The following is a 19,973-nucleotide window of genomic DNA, read 5'->3' on the forward strand; positions in this document are numbered from 1 at the left end:
ATCATTGGCATGGGCTGATATTTGGGACTAACTAGGCTTCTCAACCAGGCCTATACCCAAGCCCACTTATAAGTTCCATACAACATCTTGGAACAAGTTGAGGTGTTACAAATCTTGGTTGAATTGAAAGTAATAGTATAATGTTCATCGATTTGAAACCATTTAATTTTAGCAAAACTCAGTGCTGATTGGATTGTAGGAGTCGTTCTACCTTCATATTAGCCACATGAAGAGTCCATATATGACACCCTCACTGTAGAATTTCGTTGGATTTGTAGAGTTTGAGATTCAATCCAATCCATGTCATGTGAAATAAAGAGCATGTTGCATTTACCAATTTTTTACAAAACAAATAAATATCCAAGAATTAAGAAACTATCATAAAATTAAATTCAAATAAAATTAATGACATAAAAGCTGAAATGTAGAAAAGGTGAGTCGATCATACGATGTACTAAATATAATTCACCAGATTTTAAAATTATAGATAAACTAAAGCCTTTGGTGAACATTATGTTATATGATCATGATGAGGGGCAAAGAGCTTTTGGCTGATCCACTCTGAAGCTAGTAGGCTCACATGAGGCAACAAGTTCAATCAACTCTCCTTTTCAAGAATTTCCACAAGAAACAACCAACCCACAAGACATCATCAAAATACAAAAGCAGTTTCTTACATCACTTAAAAGCAGAGAAATTTCTCAGAAGTTCACCAGTACTCTTTTGACTTCACAGAAATCTGTCACGTTAGCCTTAAGAAAATGAGAAATCTTTCAAGCCTATGTTCTCCCACATACTATGGAACACAACGCTAAATTTAGATACAAACATTACTCTCACTGGTTATTGTAACTCTTTACTCTTAAGATCTACTATGATGTCATTGAGCTATCTGACTGAAGTGAACTGCCTTGCCCTTCCACATAGGGTCTAACGAAAGTTCTCCGCCACCAAACTTCAAAGGCCCTCTGAAGATTTGGGCAGCTATCACCAGCCTTCAGAAAACTGCCCAACCAAGACAGCAAAATACTTTGCTGGTCCTCTAGAGGCAGAGTGAGGATTGTCCTACCAATTCCTTCTTCCACAACCTTCCGGTCAAATGACCGGCACCCATGTTGCAGCCAATTGTAGTCATTGATCAATGGCTGTAACCAGGTTTGTAACAACAGTTGGCGGGTATCCTTAGATGGCAGCAGCTCCCCTCTACCAATGCCAACAAACAGCCTTGCCGTAATACAGCTAACATGGTAACGAGACACAATAGGCAGCTTTGTATGCAAGGATGCCAATTCTTGCTGGCTAGCCCACATTACTCCAAATTCGTCTGCTGCTTGTTTGTCAGCCAAAATCTCAAGCAACCATGAGAGGTTATCAGAAGCCAAAGCTATTTGCTTCACCACAGGTTCTTTGTTGTCTACCGGTTTATCAGCACACACTGGTTCTGTAGCCTGCTTGAACAGGGACAAAAGCAAGTTCAAACAGTTTCTGCATGAGTTATACAGTGTTTCATGGCAGACATCAGCTGAACCTGTAGAGCTTGAGGCACTGTTGTTCTCCTTAAGGAGCTTCAGCACAACGGATTTCATTTCACGCCTGCCTCTCTCCTCATTGCTTGCGAGAACAAGTTCAATTATGTGGGAAAGTGTGTCCTTAGGGGGTTTAGAAATGTCAGAGGAGACTCGTTTCAATACTGGAGTGACCCCAATACCCTCACTCTGGAGTCGCAAGACTGAGGAGACTACTTTTTCTTCTTCTTCATCCCCAACCCATGGGACTGCTTCCAAATATTCTAAACATGACTGCATGCACGAGTTGAAGGCAAGAAGTTCTGCAATCTGAAAAAAGGTGCCACCCAGATTCAGGTTAAGGTTTGATATATCTAAGATCAATTTATGAACTATAGAAGTATAACAGGGCCCAAGAAGAAAAAGAAAATACAGGTAGGCTGACAAGAAATAGAAAGCCTATTCAATGACTATATCTATGGGATTCTACTTATCTGCATTCAAACCGGATTTCAAGTCATCATAACCATTCAATTAAATCTGATGGTCAGGATCAATCTACATCAGCATAAGAGAAAAAAACTTAAAATACACTGCATATTGATACTGGCCATCGGCTAAAATGACTTGAAATTGAGCATAATGCACACTCCTAAACATTGAGGAGTTCAACCCCTATCAATGAGATTAATGAAAAAAGGGAAAGTAGTAAAGATGTTCCAAACCTTAAAATCTAATAAGTGTATCTCCATATTCTTTCCTACTTTTTTTCAGTCTATTTGTGAGTCATAAGGATATTTTCATAAAGAGAAGAGCTACTAGCATGCCAAATTGAACCAAAATAATAATAATAATAAATAATAACACAGAAAAGTGCATCACTATAAATAAATGAATCAGATAATGTGGAAGCACAATAACATGAGAGAAAGTCTTCTACAATCGTTAAACAATAAGCTACACTATTGTAGCTTATATCAACTACAAGTCAGTCGCGTACATGCTATGCAATGAACAACCTAACCAACACAAGAATTTGTAACAAATGTACGTCCAAAACAGGAGGGATTTGGCCATTCCATTCAAAGGCTAGAGGCTCTAAAAGTGTAATGTCTGAACTACTCTAATACTCATAAAAGCATGAAAAGTATAACAAATGCAAAATATATCATAATACTGAAACAGCAGTTGAAGAAAGACTAAATTAAATGATTCATAGTTTTGGCATTAAAGCATAACCCACAACAAAAACAGCATAATTGCAATCCGCAGAGATATGAGATAACTCATACATTACACAGTTATGCTGATTACCTTCAGAATACGGAGTACACGAGAGACACTCTGTTTCATCAGCCGTTGCCTCATGTCTTTGCAATACATCAATCCAACGGTTTCAACATATATTTCAACATCATCACATTCTTCGATTTCAAGACAGGATGAACCAGATTGTTGTTCAGAAAGCTTGTCGGCAAAAAAGTTGCTATGCTCCACTAGAACATTCTTGTGAACGCTCAACTTAACACAAAATCCTTGCTTTCCAAGTAGAACCACCTTCATATCACTAGTTCCAGGTTCACCAAACTCAATTGCAACTTTCCTTGGCAAATTTTCAACTTTGGGCCTCGGGACTCTCTCGGGAACCAGAGATGCACTCACCGTGGGTGCATCAGGCGCCTCAGGACCAAAAGCTCGTTGACCATCATTAATACTCCCTGATCTTGATGGGGTAAAGGCTAGCTTTTTTTCACTAAGTGGTGTTTGTTTCCTCTGAGCTGTTGTCTTGGGTGGTGGTGGTGGGGGTGATGAGGGCTTGGGTTTGTGTAGGGAATTTTGAGCTTTGAGGGTCTTTTGAAACACAACAGGAGAAGGGCAACACCAGAAACCTTCTGGTGTCACGGCAATTGGGACATTTCTAATCTTGGTTTGGCCTTGTTCTACCCTTGTAAGTCTAATTTCAGCCATATTTCACAAGAATTTACAGAAATTGCAGTTAGCGCATTGCTGTGGATCCCAATACAAATCTTTGGAACCAAAACTCTTTACCGCTTCAAAAGAGTCTGATAACAATATAAACTCATAAGCATGAAAGGCGCAAAGGCGTGATTTTGAGGTTGATCCTAAGAACCCTAAACTGAGAATTCACTTACTTCACAACAAGACTTTCAATTTAGTGAAAATTGAAGGAATGTGATACTCAAAGCACCAACCCAGCTAGTAATTTCACTGAAAATAGGAAAAGATGTAATCTTTGTAAGAAGAATTGCAGAAAGGTAAATAACAGAGTCTTAAAGAGACTGAACTGAACAACTTATATTTGTATAGGCACAAAGGGCGTTCAAAAGCATAGAAATCATAGATCAACTCCAAGACAAAAACCCACAGAAGCCGCAAATTAACAAAAAATAGTTGGGTCCTTTTTGTGCCCAATTGCATGAACCTTAAAACACAAAACAGCAAAAAGACTCACCAAGAACTGGGTAATCCGAGAGGCCTCTGAATATTTATCTCCAATCTCTTATTTTTTAAGCCCACGAGTGCCCCTAAAATGATTGAATGTGAGCTCTCGGTGTCAGGCATCAAGGGAACCAGTGAACAGAGACTTGCAGGGAAGAATCATTAGTGCTAGTGACCCTTTAATTAGTAAAGCAAAGAAAGCCCACATGACCCAAAAAGAAGGTAAAAAATAGAAAGAAAAACAAAAAGAAAAAGAAGAAAAAGTGGAAAACTACAGAGATTGATTGCTCATGGCTCATGGGTTGTGTTTTTCTACTTCACCAGTTTCTGTCTACCTATGCTCCTATGCTACTTGATCGAGAAAAAAAAAATGGTCCTATGCTTTTGATGATGATTATCTGTATGTTAGCTTCAGAATTTACATGTCTTTTGCCTCTGCAAAATATTCTCTCTCTACTCTATCTGGAAAACACTTTCTCAGTATCAAACAGACTCGAGCAGGCACGCCTTACACTTGTCTCTCCTCAGTTTTCTATTATTTTTTCGGTTCTTTTTCTCTGTTCTCTTTCTTTGGCTGGAACTTTTTCTGTGTTCTTTATTATGTTCCTTGTGCTGGCGTTGTTGGAACGTTGCTAGATTTTCTAGGCTTTAAAAAAGATAGATACAGAAGAAATATAGCAATTTCTAGTCTGTTTTGTTAAATGATTGAATGTGTATTGACAATCTGACAGTAGTTCAGACTATTTTGTAAAAGATTCTTAGGTAACTTTAATAAAAGTTATTGTTTTTTATTTTGTATATGTTTAAATAAAGAATTTATATGTTTATTTAATCGATACCATTATACCTCAAGTCTTGTTTTGATTAATTCACGTGATTAAGAACATTTATTCTTACACTAAGACGAATTTTTCTGTTGAACATATTAAAGCTTTTAACAAGTGGTAATCCAAACATTAGTCTTATGTCTTGTCAGGAGCATCGCTATCCTCTGAAGTGGGTCTTGCTATGTCGCGAAATTGAGTTTAGGGACAAGAGGTGAAAGAAAGACATTTTTGCGTAATTGGATGGCTGAGTGTTACAGGTAGCGGTGGTGGATAAAGTTTGGCGGGAATGAAAATGATGGATGCGTCCAATCTTCCAATTATATTTTCTCAAGCATCACAAGGTCTGTTGATCTTAAAGATAACAAAACAACAACAAAATTCATAGATTTGAAAAGTATTTTAATTAAAACTTATAGCTCAACATTTATTGAAAATGATATGCAAATATATTACACATTTTTCCACACAAAAAAAAAAGATAAAGAAAAAAGGAAGAAAGAATAAAATCAATAAAAAGAGATTGTGTATCACAATGGGGTTTTGAGTTGATGGAGATTGAACTGCCCCACATGACCTTTGCATGTATTAATCAAAAATGGATTTGTGAAACCTCGGAAACCCAAGTTTGGCAAATATTAATTCCAGAAAGAGAATTCCAACACAAATACACAAGGTTTATTGATACATGGCAATAATTCACACAATTGTATAAGAGCTTGAGCGTATAATATATACATTTCTTCTCTTATCAGATGTCCGAACGTAACTAGTAATTACCGTATAGATACGATTGTAAATATGAAAGAAAGCATGAATGGATAATTAAAAATACATGTGTCCGCATAATAATAACGTCTAGAAGTGTATATATATATATATATATATTTTTTTTTCACAAACTTATAATATATAATATAGGTTGCTTACAAAATCAAATTCTGAAGTCAAATTCAATAGTCCACGTTGCCATCACATAACAGGACCATATATTAATGTATGCATAAGTTGCATACTTACAATTATAACCTCTTACCAAATCTATGGTTTGATTTGCCTTTTGTAAACAAAACCCAACTTTTATTCTTGAACAAAAACCCATTGATATTGTATGCATTTATGGATATTAATGAAGGACCATAATTCAAATGTGCCCCATGGGAATGTACCCTTTTTTCTTTATGTTCCATAAGAATGTACCTAATTTGCTTTTGTTCTTTGCTTTTGACAAAGAGAGGGGATATAGATCAAGTGGCAAAATTTCACATAAGAAAGAATTGGCAAGGAATATCTGCATAGTATTGAAAATCTTTTGACTTAATTTTGACCCTTTTATTTCTTTTAGGTTTTGTGCTTGATGAAAAGGAAAAGGCTATGAGAGTGTGTCAACTGTTGTGACTTGTAACATGCAATAATGGAGATCAGAAATGATGGCAGCTAGAATGGAAAGAAAGAGAGCACGTTTTCATCATACAGTTGTACCAAAAAGAAATTCCATGGAAGATGGCTTTGCTGTAAGCTGGGCCCACCATGGAATTGCTTCTCATGTGGTAGGTTTGATCAGTCTTACTGTAAATTGACTAAATTGATCAAGCTAGCAAGTAAGCTGTGTTTAGGAGAAGGAGGTGAGAGTCTCACCTAATAATACCTAATAAGTTTATATGCTGATGATGATTATAATGATAATGATAACAGAATTACAATTATATCTTAGAAACTGGACCAGAAAATTATTTCATAATGAATAGTTAAAACCATTTTGACAATCAATAAATTAACAAATGATCACATGAATCATAACTGCAGGAGTAAAATTAGATGAATAACATTTAAAATATTGAGAGGAGGAAATATGAACTTATTGAAGGCGTTGACTGTTATTAGTTCAATGATCCTAGCTATGTCTGAAAACCAGCAAGTAATTATCTTCCTTTGAAGATCTGAAAGAACACAAAAACTGAAGAAGAAAAAGGAAAAATGGCTACACCCACCAAGCTGAACACTTTGTGTTCTCTACTCATGGCATCACTGTTTGCTTACTCTGCATCTGTGCAGTTAAATGACCCTGGTACTGTAATCTTGCTGCCCTTTTCTTATTGCACTGTTTATAAAATTCCAAGCAAACTTTATTTCTCAATTTCTTTCTTTCTTTCGTTCTTTTTTTAGATTGGTACTTCTGGTTCTCTCTCTATGGTGGTGCTTGTGTTGTTAATCTGGTGAATTGGGCTATTTCATCCAAAGCAATTAAGCATGTTGCCGAGGGGACACTATGGCTTGGGATATTTTTGTTTATCAGGGTCATAGCTGAAAGCACCTTGGTGGATGGTGTGTCTGGGTTCTGGTCCCTGGATTTAAGTGAGAGAGTTATTAGGGAGAAAATAGGAAGTGGGTTGGTTATAATCTCCATGATTTTGCAGTTGACAGCATCTTCATTAGAAGCTCCCCCACATAAACAGCAGAGCAAATTTCCAAGATTTGTTGAATATGGTGAGCCAACTTTACCTGCTTCATTTTTCTCTTTATTATTAGGAATTTCCATCAAATTGTTCATTCTACTTAAAGTGTTGTGCTTTGCGAACAAGATTCTAGCCTAGTGAAAAAGAGCATTGACTTACAAATAAGTGGTCTCACGTTCGAATCTCATGACACCTTGATAGTGTGTGCCTAAAAAACCTCATATTCTCGTAGTTTAGACTCTCATTTATATTAAAAGAGAAATAAAAAGAGTTGTCTTTGACTTTGAGTTTAAAATGTGACTATTAATTGTTTTTATACAAATTTATAAATAAACCCAATTCTAGACATGTATGTATAAAAAAACCCAAGTACTATTTAAACATAGAAACACACCCAAAATCAACCCCAAAGTCAACTTTTTGGGTGTGTTTATAAATGGGTTTTGAGTGTGTGTAATGATGAGTTTTGGGTGTGTTTATATGTTTAAATAGTGCTTGGGTTTTTTTATAATTTCAACCCTCATTTTGGGTGTTTTAATGAAACTCCCTTGTTTTTAATGATAAGATAATGACCGGCGAAAATTGTAATTTAACAGGAATGGCAATCTTGGTTGGGTTCAGTTATGGGCTTCCCTTTGTCTTCTTTGTGGTCCAAAAAGGAGAACTGAAGTTCTGAATCTGATACAACAGAATAACGCATGAAGCCTGAAACAAAATGGAATCTTTGATTGTGATCTTATCCGGCATTGTACAAAAGAACAAGTATGCCATGATTTTATCTGTTTGTTGTATTCGAAGGCACTGTTTAAAGAGAGGTTGCTAATCCTTGTATCAAATCTAAGCCTAAAAGCACAGTTTGGCACATTATCTGTGTTTTCTTCATTGGAAATTGGATTAGCCATGCTTACAAGAGAAAAGTCGCTGCTGTAATTATATATAATTTTCTAATCATTCTAAAGGAATTACTTTCAAAATTTAAAATTTTATCAGCTCATATTCTTATATCAGCACATTGGGAGCAAGTATAATGGACAATGCTGGGATCCTTGAACAACGAAAAACCATACTTCCAAAAAATAAGAAGACATATAAGATTGGCTATTTAAGCATTCCATCACACTACACGGCCTAAGAACTACTACCAGCAAAAAAACCATCTACAGTTTGCTAATCCCGAGCGGCTACAGGATCAACAAATTTGAAACTTGTCATCCTCGATTCTTCGAAAAACACTAAAAAGGCATAGGTACAATCTACCTGAGGAACAAAACATACAGTCTTGCAGCGGATTCAGAGCTGAACAAACCCTTGTGCCACTTCATGACTTGGCTTTCCAGCAAGATCCAAGATCCTCATTATGTAATCAAACAGTTGGATCTTACCGAGAACTCACCATTGACCAATGCAGAGATTATTTTCACTTGACAATCTGCCTTCCCATTATTGAAGTGCGAGCAAGAGTACAGTGTTCATTCAAGGTTTAATAAAGCCGGCCCCGGCATGTGGAAGCTCCACAATGGCATGGATATCCTTCTCCAGGAAGCAGTTTATACCGATAGTCATATGTTAGTTCTTCCCCCAAAGCTATCTGCTCATATATGGTAGAATGAGATATCAAGAATAGCATTGTTCACTGTAAGCACACCATACTTAGTTGCAGAGTGCCATCGTCAATTGTAGATCAAGTGCCACAAATATATCAAAAAACAGGGAAGGATGAACTTCCAATATGTCTTGGCCAATGAGTGGATCACTAGTAAGGATAACTAAGCAACAAACCATGTAAAAACTTTCTAATCATTTCAACAGGGTAAATTATCTTAGGAACTTAATTTTCAACCCCACATCTCATGTCTCATGCACAAAGAAGATCAAGCAAGGAGAAGAAAAGAGAAAGTGCTTACATCTCGATTTGCATAGAGACCAATATGTGCACGCTGACTATCCATGCTTTCCACAAGAACTTGGTGATTAACAAGATTAGGCGAGCAGCTACAAAAGAATAACATATTTCAGGAGTAGATCACAAGATACTCAAACAAGCCTAATAAATAAAAACAGCACAGAAATCAGAATCAAGTCAACAAAGTTTCATCCACCACTTGGCCAGACAGAAAGTTTTCCACTGTTCTGTCAAGGGAATATAATGTTTCCAGAACAAGCACATTGGGGCAAATAAACAGAAGGTACAGTCTCAAAGTAAAAGCATATGAGATGCAAGGTGGGCCTCGTTCTTTAACCCCAGAACTTTGCAATCCAAGTTTAAAAGAAAGAAACGGCAATCACTGTATGTAGAAGAAACTGAAGCCCAGACCCAACTCTATCCCATAGCCCAGCCAAACTCCCCAACCTTACCCTGAGAGTTTACGCCGTTCCTTCACATCCAAATCACCCCACAAAAAACAATGCTAAGACACAGAATCTTCACAGAACCTGTGTCACCCAATAAGCAGAAACTCACAACAAACAAAGAAATACAGGAACACCTGAGGACGCAAGTGGCTAAATTCTGCCGTCAGAACTCAGGTCTAGAATGTGAGAGGGGTATTCTTGATCATAGAGAGGAGGGAGGAAAGCTCCCCGACCTCATGGGTCTCTCAAGTTCCTATAAAGATTGACGTTCAACCCTAAACAGGCTCAACTCAAACCCAAGTGGAAATTTGAGCTTGGGTTGAGTCTATTTGAACCTGAACTCAGGACCCAAATTGAGCTTGGGCCGAGTCTAGTTGAGCTTGGTCTCCCGAATTAAGGAACAGAAAGTTGTTTTGCTAACGCTTTCTTCTATGGGATTTCTTTTACTAAAGTAGTATGAACAACTTAAAGAATTGGTAGTAATTGGGATAGAACTCAGCCTGCTATTAGATTCATTGTATTACAAAATTGCATAAATTGCAAAGTAACTTAAAAGACCTCCTTCACGGGAAAGGATTTAAAATAAATAAATCACTAAGTCTTACATTACCTATGATTGATGAATCTTGAAACATTTCCGTAGTTAGTGGAGTCAATTACATAATTGACTTGTCCTTCTACCAATCTGCTCATATCATTAATATGAGCATCAACTTCATATAAATAGCCGCAACCGTCTTTTCCATACCTGATAATTCGTAAGGGGCAATTTAAAATATAGCATGAAAACTCAAATAAAGTCAGAACAACCTGCATCGATCATAGCAAAACTGAAACCTGTTGCGCCTATCATTTGCCTCATGCTCATCCAGAACTTCACCAATGTACTCACAAACAAATGTGCCACGCAGGATTGCTTCACCTGCCCTGACTGCCCACCCCTGCAATTTTGTAGTAAAGTCAATACAACTCTTGAAAACAATCAAATATTAAAATTTGCCTTTTATCTATCATTTCTATCTGTAGGGAAAAAAGAACTACCTTTTTCTCTGTTTTGAAGACTTCCAATTTCACTCTTACTCCATTCTGCAAAACCCTATTAGGACAGGTTCTATTACAGCTGCACATCTGATTGCATTCATAAACGAGGTACCCTTCCTGCAGAGTTTCATGAGAAATAAAGCAACAAATCAACCTTATGGTCCTTACCAACGAGAAACAGGAGAAAGAAAATTATGTGCAATTCAAGCATATTAATGGAGCCCTTCTTGCTTCTTAGATAAAGACTTGCATCTCTTTGTGGGACAGCTCAATGCCACCATCTCCCCAGTCCCCTTCTATTGAGGGATCCCTCAAATAATTTTATTTGAGGGACGCCCTTTAAGATACCCTACAATTTTTTTTCCAATGATCCAAACCATCTATTTTTTAGGTCTTCATTCATAGATCATCCTTACAAAAAATTAAACAAATCGGAAACCATTTCGACATCCAATTGTGTCTTACAAAATCAATGAACCCGGTGCTTCAAGAAAGTACTAAAATTTTAATAACTCAATTGAATGGTCAAATGATATCGGATTCAAGTGATTTTTTGTAGAGATGATCTTTCAATGAGTATCTACAAAATAGACGGTTTGGATTAGTGAAATACAATCCGGAGTTTACCCTAAAAGGGGTATCCCTCAAATAAGCTTAATTGAGGGATCCCACAATGGAAGCTCTCTGTATATGTGTGTGTGTGTGTGTGTATATATATATATATATATAGAGAGAGAGAGAGAGAGAGAGAGAGAGAGAGAGAATAAAATGATCTATACAGTCAGATCAAAGTAATGCATTTCTATATGCCTGTCTGTGACAGGATCAACAACAGGACATATATTGCTTGACAGAGTAGAAATGACAGTATCAATCCAGAAAACAAACCATTAACCATCTACAAAATGAAATAAAAGTTCAAGACTTCCAACAGTGAAGAGCATACCACCGTCATTTGTGATCAAAGACAACTTCAAGAGAAAATACCAAAATAAGAGAGATGGGATTGGTGATTAATGTTAGATTTTGATTAGCATTACCTCCAAGATAATTCGACCTTTCCCATCATATGGGAACCTGCCACGCATGGGTTTCCCAAAGATGTCTTTTGCATCATCATAGTCATTATCAAAAAGGTACACATGATCACACGTTTCTGGACAGCATGTTGAATGTGGGCATACACACCCCAATTGCACACTCTGCAATGAAAAGGAAGAGGAAAAAAAAACAATATTAAAAGTAAACTAAAAAACGGAGGAAGAATATGCAAAATCAATAATGTGTTGAATCCATTCATTTAAACCCTTTTAGGGTCATGATTAATGTATCATGATAATGTCTGTGTGTGTTAGTGGGTGTGTGCATGCATGTGTGTGTGTGTGTGTGTGTGAGAGAGAGAGAGAGAGAGAGAGAGAGAGAGAGAGAAGAGACAAAGAAATATGGAGATAAAACAGCTAAAGGAATAGAATAAAAGTAAAATAAAATTCCAATATCTATGAGGTAGGAAACCACAATTTGCACCTTCTTTACAATTTATGGTAGTCAAGCGAGAGTGATGCATATTAAACATGTGTCATACATGCAATACTGATATCAAGGTCAGTGATAAGATGATATTAGACCAAACATTGAAATAGCCAAAAGAAAGATACCTCTGTATCAAGTCCAAGGGATTGATGAACCAATGGCTTCATGATATAGGTAAAGCTCTCCCAAGGCATGGAATGCCCAGCATTTTGGTCATTAGAACTATGTGCAAGAGCATTATAAGAATCCAAGTGACCTTCATCTGCTACACAGACCACCGGAACCAATTCCTGTCCAAAGCTTACATCATTACACAAGACAAGAGCCTTCTGGAAGGAAATTTGGCTCAAGTGATGGGCATCAATAATATAGTGGCTTTCATCCATCTCCCACTTATCGTCAAGAGGATCTGATGAAGCTGGAAATTTGTGCCCAACAATACCAATTGGAAGAGGCATCAAGGGAGACAGCAAGCATTCCTTGAAAGCATTGCATCCTTTAGGGCAAATAAAGCCATCTTGATGCCAACCTACCTGAATATTATGCTCACTGCAAAGCTTGGCTGCCTTCAGATACAAATGTTCTGGCAATACTCCATATTTTCCCTCCAGAAAGGCCTTAAGACTGATCTTGCAGCAAGCAGAGCGAGCAACAGATAAAATGTCTAGGTTGCTGGGCCTGCGTTTTGTTTTCTGCATCTCAGAAAACAAAATTCTGGCTACTGCTGAACAATGTGATTCCGCTAATCTACAAAGACTTGCTCCCTCAGTTGCATGACGCTGTATATTTATTCCACCTGCACCAAGTGCCTTCGAAGCTTGAATTCGCTTCTTCATAGTAGCATTTGCTCTATTCCTGATCCTATATGATGCTGCTGCCAAACTTTTTTTTAATCTAGGACGGCTAAGTCTCCCAGATTTTAACCTATAAGCATAATACCGTATCCCCCTCTTTGAAGGCCGAGAACTGACTAAACTTGGCCCCATGTGAGCAGCTTGATGGTGACGACCAAGATCGGGAAGTAAATCAAACTTCAACCCACAAAACCTGCAAACAAACTTTCGGGAACCACTTAAATTCTCAGAGTTATTCTCCACAGAAGCTGAATTGCACAACTCAAGCTTCCTTGGAGAATCATCACCAGCAGACAGAATAGGTTGAGAAGCTTCAGAGAGCCTGAAATCATCAGTATGAACCGCAAGCACATGCAACCATAACTGCTCTGTGTTCCCAAAATGGCTTCTACAAGGAATACACTGGAGAAGCATGCATTGTTCAACAAATTGTACGCGGTGTCTCTCCTGAACATGAGCTTCCAATACTTTCTTATTAGTAAAAGAATCCAGGCAGATGGCACATGCATAACCTCTAAACAGCCATTGTGCTTCCTTTTTATGATTGTCCATCCAGTGAGTTCCAAGTGCTTGGTCGTCCACATACTCTTGAGAACAAACTTTGCACTTAATGGCTTTTTCACTGTCATGGTTGTCATCCACAGCCCATGGCAACAGAGCTTGTTCTTCCATGACAGAGGACAAAGCACCTGTATCTTCATCAGTATTGAATCCCCAAATTCTTCTGAGTCTCTCCTTCTCACTGCAAACCAACTTTGTGAATATTTCCCCAACACCAAAATTTTTAGAAGCTTCAGATAGGGCCCACTGAAATTGAACATCCTTAGGAACAGGATTTCTTAAAGACAGTATACTTTTAAAAAGCTTGTAAAAGAGCTCACATGCTTGATGCAACTGAAACTTTTGCTCCTGTGAGTGACAATCCTTCAAAAGATCTATAAACACTTCTTTTGATATTATCCTACTCTTACCATTTCTTGCACGTTTGAGCCAACTTGGGAGGTGCTTTTCACAATATAATGAATGCCTCTTCGGACTTTCCAGACAAGGGTTGCTGTTATCATGCAAACAAGAGCCTATGCAACGCAGCTCTCCTGAGCTATTACAAGCTTTGGCAGGAGACTCAGACTTTTCAAATAAGCTCTTTCTTTCATAGGAGGCATCACCAGCCATGACTGAGACAGGATCCACTTGTAGAGGACTCTCAACATCTCCGACCAATACTATCTCTCTGCAGTTTATGGTCTCTAAACTTGGAATGGTTTCCTCATACTTTCTCTTAAGTGTATTCTCTGGAAAACTTAAGATGGTTTTCATATCATCTTTTGGTCTATGCTTCTTACAAAATGAGGAGCCATATAAAGATCGATGCTTACATCTAGTTCCAAGGACAGTTGTTCCTTCACACATTGGTGTATCACTAGAGTGAGACCCTTCTGCTTTCGTAGAGTTGCCCATGAAACGAGAGGACAAATGCACACAACAGTAAACATCACCATCATTTGCCCACCTCACGCATTGCCTTCCCTTGGATTCAATATAAGCAATGCACTGTCGATTTTTACTTCCAGGATCAGAAGATTTTACAGCAGCTACTTCATTGACTGGTGTAAATTCCACATCTTTGGTTCGGTTGAACTCAGAATTTCCAGCTTCAACTACGACTTCATCCCATTTATGAGCAACATCACTAGGTGTGTCTGTCTGTGCAGCTATATCTTTCATATCTTCTTCTTTGTAGGGCTCTGATGCTAATGTAGAAGCATTTGCAGTGTCTCGATTATTAAAGAATTCAGAATCAATTTCAATAGCTATAGCCTCATCTGAACCCCTGGATTCCACCTGGGAAGCATGTGCCTCTGCACGACGAACTTCAAGCTTGGGCCTTTTCCTGCCAGTTTGGAGACTTGTGGCCAAGGGACCGTCACTACTCTGCTGTTGAAAGTCTACACCATTGGATATGGGATGAGAGGTTGAAAACCATTTCATAACTTCATGCTTCCAAGTTTTCCACTCAGAACCCAATGTAGGCTGCAATGGTGCATTCTGGAGAGACTGAACTTCATTCCAGAGAATAGACTCAACCAATTCCTAAACCAGAAATTAAATCAACCGAAAGTTCAAGCAAATGACTAAAAATTATTTCAAAAGAAAAATAACTAACGAAAAATAACTAAAGCAAGAAGAATGAAGCAGCTTCAACTCCATTACAATGAATCCTACTGGTTTAAAGGAAAAGAATTACTACCACGTTATAAATACTCTATACCAACATACAGCATGCAAGGAAACAATATGGCATTTATATAAGGTTTAAAGAACCACATATAACCCGTTCTTTCATGAAACTATGGCTATCTGATGCATGACAACTTATTATACCACAGCACAACCAGTGAACATAGCTTATAAACGAGCATCCAAATTTTAACATGTACCTCCTTCAGTACTTCAACAGTTGCAGCGCTAGACGCATTCTGACACTGTTGCACCCAAAGGTGATATGACTTTTCTTGCCAGTCAGAATTTATGTAGCTCTGTGATATCATCTGCAAAGGAAACAACAATGGCATTACTTAATAACTAATCAGAAGAAAAGAAAAATGTAAAGGAAATTACTTATTTATTTCGGAACAAAATATTAGGGAAAAAAAGGAGTTCCAAGTTTTAGTTTAATATAATTAGATTGGTTGAAATCATGCTTGTCTAACATGGGAAGAACACAACAATTCTACAATCTACGCAAAACACTAAATAATGACAATGCCTTGGTTCATATTTAAATTAAGAAAAGAAACAGTTTCCGTCCCTATTGTGACAATTCAAGAATAAAGAGATATAGCAGTTTACACTTTGCAGCTTCCGAAGCATATTTCCAAGATCAGAATAGCCATTACAGCGAGAAGCCTCCATTGCAAACTCCTTCCAGACGGCCACATCACGAGCAGTCTCTATCAAAGCCTACACAAGTTTGACATATCTCTAATAAAATGACATTCAAGCAGAAGAGGATACTAAAGACAGTAAATTGTGCGCTCCAATTAGAGAAAAAGAAAGCTTGAGAGAGAGTATGAGAATCTCATATCAAATCACGTACCTCAGTATGAAATTGGTCAACAACATTCAGCATTCCAACAGCTAACTTTTGCATAATAAACCGACGTGCTACAGTCAAATCTTTTACCAATTTTAGTCCAACTTTATGTGTTTTATATGCAATAGGATGTGGAAATTCATTGATCGGACGAACAAGTAGCGTGTCTGCCCAAGAATAATTCCTTGTGTGCGGAAAAAATATCACAAAATATTTTTTCCTGTCATGAGTTGGTTTTGCTCTCAAAGTTGATAAGGGGCAGTCAGCTCGCGCACATCGAATTCCTGTCTGCCACTTCCCTCTCCACTATACTTGGAAAAACAGAGAAGCACCAAAATAAAATAAAATCAGCAGATGTTAATTTATTCCACCAGTTTCATTCTTTTTATTTTGGTTAAAGAAAATTGGGGAAGGGGTATCAGGATCTATAAATCCTCAATTTGTATACATGCATACAACCTAAAAAGAAATTTAATTTATTTAAGTCTCCCAACCCAGTTGCTCAAATTGTTAGGATGAAGGCCAACAATTAATTTTTATTCCCAACATTCTAGAGAGCACAACACCGGAAGATCGCAGTTAAGAAGAGTTGAACCCAGGACCTTCCGCTTTACCACATTTAAGTATCTAAACCAAAAGCTAAAGTGATAGGATGTGGGCCTGCAATAATGTTATATTTGAACATTAAGGGGGAAAAGAAGGAAAAGCACAAACAGCCAGTTGGGGGCATCCTAGAACCTGTAAACTTATGGGTAAAGACAATGAGGCTAACCAAATTGATATGCAACAGACACTAGAAATTGCATAAGAAAAGGTTTAGGTTGTGATAACAAAGTAAAGATTTGAACGTGAAAGAAATACAAGTTACCTTGACCCACAATGCCACAGATTCATCACTTTCTAGCCATGTAGATTCTGAAAGATACGACTCTCCTTCCCTTCTGTTGTTTGGCAATTCACTTTCCCTGCTATCTACAATCAGATGACCATTGTCAGAGGTTAGGCAAGGTTCTGTGCAGTAATTCTGTTCATTGACGTCATCATCGTCAAAATCATGTGATATACTGGATGACTTTTGGCCCTCCGCTTGACTATCAAGACATGAAGCTCCATTTTGACATCCTTCTGAAGTATGCAATTCATCAACTGCCTCTTGAACTTGACCTTGTCTTACTAGTTGAGGCCCTTCCACATTTGGTAATAAGTCATCTACTCTGCCATCTGGCACATGCACTTGCTTCTCATGTTCAAGGCAGTTGGATTCTCCATCATAGACAGAAGTGGTTGCTGAACTATGTTGAGGGCAATCAGATTGTCCAACACACTGAACGCTGGAGCAAGGGAGCACTTCCATGATCTTACACTAAAAATAGTGGTGCCATCTGATGCATATGTTATCACTGATTATTTGCCCACCCACCTCTCTGTTCAAACAAAGGTCCAGTTGATGAAGAGTCAAGTGAATGTATTCTATAACATACCAACTCTCAAAACAAAAAACCTTAAATATACTTCTTATGAACTGATGAAAAATAAAACGCTGCATCAGCCATAATGAGCATATGCGTGCATACATGTGTATATGTAAGTCTACAAATATGATCAGAGGAAAAACCTCTAAGACAATGCTGAGAAACTACAATGGCCTCACTTGGACTAACCACATATAACATAATGAATAGTTACATATCAGGATAGCATTTAAAGAAAGACAGCAATCATGTAACCGAGATCAACCAAAAAATTAAGCAGAGGCATGAGGTAGAGGGGCAGAATAACGAAAATTAGGCTTTCCATCTAGATGACAAATGCTATAACTGCAAAAGAACCACATATCAATTTGAACCGCATATTAGGCAAAACTGCGAAAAAACATAGCTCACAATCAATTTGAACCACATATTAGACAACTGTCTAGCTTAATCCATTTAGGCTCACGGTTATAGTTTTAAAAAGAAATTACATGAACTTTCAGATATATCAATCCATGCATAGAAGACCGAACAAAGTTGAATCAATGAACTGAACTTAACTGTATCTTGACATGACATTCCATTAGGAAACTAAGTTTGATGTCATATCCTGCATTCATTTTTTATTTGATAATAATTCATTCAACTAGCAAACAATCTCCAGAAACTAGCAAACTCTTTTTTTTTTCTTTTTTGCATTTCTTTCTATCTTATCCCATGTTCTTAATTTCCACAAAAAAAAAAAAAAAATTTACTTAATTGTTATATCTAGTAAAATGGCATAGTATTATATTCTTCTTCTTTAAGATTAAAAGATAAAGAAAGGAAATTTTCACAATAAATATATGATTCTACAATCGTAACAGAATTACACATCCAAAAAGCTCCAGTTGTCTAAAAAATATATTTTCCAGCAGAAGTATATTCTAGGGAAACAAAAAGAAAACTGCGTTCAGATTCCATTTATTATAATTAAAATGAAGTTTGCAAGAAAAAGATTCAATCTTTGCATTAAATATACATAAAACCTTTTACTTCTAGAAATTTACACATCAAAACAGAGCAAGAGGTACTAAAAATTGGTAACCGATATAATATAACTAAAAGGTATTATAATGGTGCTCCTCAATTCAGAAGCGGTAATACACAACAATCTGCATAGAAAACTATGTGACGTAAAATCAACAACCAATGAACCCCGGTTCCTTACATCTCTGTACATCTATAGTACCAGAGTTTCTCCAAAATAATCTCACCCAAAATCAAACTGCAAAACACTGCCCATAAACTTGCCTAATACAATCAGAAAGAAGCTGCATCACACTTTAATTACAACCAACGAGCTCAGCATGTGAAATTGACCCATATCTCAAGAACAAACCCTAATTCACTAAACCCAGTACTTAAAATTGGTTAAAGCCATAGACTTTACCATTAATTGGTAACATTATGATGAAAAACCCTAGATAAATCCGCAACAGACAGCCCCATGTACGGATCGGGAACATGCACAAGTGGGTACAGATCAAAAATGAAACAAAAATGATGTACCAAACATAACATATACATGCTCTTTAAAGAAAAAACAAAAAAAAAAGAACCAATTAAAAAGTACATTCGACGAAGAAGAAGGTTCAAGTTCGTGCCTTTATTTTTCTACCATGTTTGTGTTTAAAAAGGTGGTGTCAAAATATTGTAGAAGAAGAGGGTTTGGGCTGGCTTGGGTTGGGGTGGTGAGCTAGAATAAGTCAGCAAAAATTGACAGCAAGAGAAAAGAAAGAAACAAAGAAAAAAAAATGTGACATACATAGATGGGCATGGCATGCCTCAGCCAAAATTACAGAGAGACTAGAGAAGATAAGAGATTAGATACATGCGAGGAGTGGCAGAGTAATGTACCTTACCTTTAAAGAAGGGGGAGTTTTGCTCGAAGATCACCTTTTCCCAATTGGGTTGTGAGATTGGGTGAAAAAAATTTGTGGGTTATGTGTGTGATGGGTTTTCAAGTGGGAACCTTTTGGTGTTGTGCCCTTTTTTTTAATAATGGGTTTGGGTATTTTGGTAGCTACAACCTATCTATCTCTCTCAATCTGGCAAATCTTGGCTATAGTGATAATAGATGTGCAGGTCCCCGTGGCCTAAAAAACCGAAAAAAAGAAAGAAAATACAAAAGATAGATAGATGGGTAGTTTAATGGTAGGGAATTATGGAGAGATGAAAAGGAGATTAGAGAAACAAAGACGTGTGGTGTGGGGTACAATTACAAAGAAGTGGTCTGGTTTTCTTTTGATTATGGTTGGAAAAGAAGACCGACTGAGACTACTGGGTTGTGGGTTTGGGGGAAGTTTTGGTTTTGGGGCTTCCCTTGTTCTAAGTTTTTGTGTG

The 19,973-nt window shown here is 37.3% G+C and overlaps 3 protein-coding genes across 10 annotated transcripts; 1 reads left to right on the forward strand and 2 right to left on the reverse strand.

Moving 5' to 3' along the window:
- Window positions 1–593: 593 nt before the first annotated feature.
- On the reverse strand, window positions 594–4,630 carry LOC103340256 (BTB/POZ domain protein). Of its 3 annotated transcripts, XM_089043645.1 has the most exons (4): window positions 3,979–4,630; window positions 3,659–3,734; window positions 2,820–3,568; window positions 594–1,835 (listed from the first exon to the last, which is right to left on the reverse strand). In XM_089043645.1, the coding sequence occupies exons 3-4, from the start codon at window positions 3,471–3,473 to the stop codon at window positions 873–875; spliced, it is 1,617 nt and encodes a 538-aa protein (XP_088899771.1). In that variant the 5' UTR covers window positions 3,474–3,568; window positions 3,659–3,734; window positions 3,979–4,630; the 3' UTR covers window positions 594–872. The 3 variants fall into 3 exon arrangements, with proteins under 3 accessions (XP_088899771.1, XP_088899770.1, XP_088899772.1); XM_089043644.1 differs by having other exon boundaries at window positions 2,820–3,734; XM_089043646.1 differs by lacking the exon at window positions 3,979–4,630 and having other exon boundaries at window positions 3,659–3,966.
- A 1,974-nt stretch (window positions 4,631–6,604) lies between these two features.
- Window positions 6,605–8,112, forward strand: LOC103340020 (transmembrane family 220 helix protein). Its single transcript, XM_008243382.3, has 3 exons — window positions 6,605–6,857; window positions 6,956–7,276; window positions 7,842–8,112. Exons 1-3 carry the CDS (start codon window positions 6,767–6,769, stop codon window positions 7,919–7,921), a joined length of 492 nt encoding a protein of 163 aa, XP_008241604.1. The 5' UTR covers window positions 6,605–6,766; the 3' UTR covers window positions 7,922–8,112.
- Window positions 8,113–8,291: 179 nt separating this feature from the next.
- On the reverse strand, window positions 8,292–19,973 carry SUVR5 (histone-lysine N-methyltransferase SUVR5). 6 transcript variants are annotated; one of them, XM_008243383.3, is made up of 12 exons: window positions 19,493–19,973; window positions 16,985–17,540; window positions 16,120–16,422; window positions 15,873–15,983; window positions 15,461–15,571; window positions 12,294–15,113; window positions 11,679–11,840; window positions 10,639–10,755; window positions 10,435–10,538; window positions 10,208–10,345; window positions 9,150–9,237; window positions 8,292–8,833 (listed from the first exon to the last, which is right to left on the reverse strand). In XM_008243383.3, exons 2-12 carry the CDS (start codon window positions 17,468–17,470, stop codon window positions 8,726–8,728), a joined length of 4,548 nt encoding a protein of 1,515 aa, XP_008241605.2. In that variant the 5' UTR covers window positions 17,471–17,540; window positions 19,493–19,973; the 3' UTR covers window positions 8,292–8,725. The 6 variants fall into 6 exon arrangements, with proteins under 6 accessions (XP_008241605.2, XP_088899768.1, XP_008241606.2 ...); XM_089043642.1 differs by having other exon boundaries at window positions 19,488–19,973; XM_008243384.3 differs by lacking the exon at window positions 19,493–19,973 and adding an exon at window positions 19,396–19,488.

Source organism: Prunus mume, linkage group LG8, assembly GCF_029339155.1.
Source record: "Prunus mume cultivar Tortuosa linkage group LG8, ASM2933915v1, whole genome shotgun sequence".
Lineage (NCBI taxonomy): Eukaryota > Viridiplantae > Streptophyta > Magnoliopsida > Rosales > Rosaceae > Prunus > Prunus mume.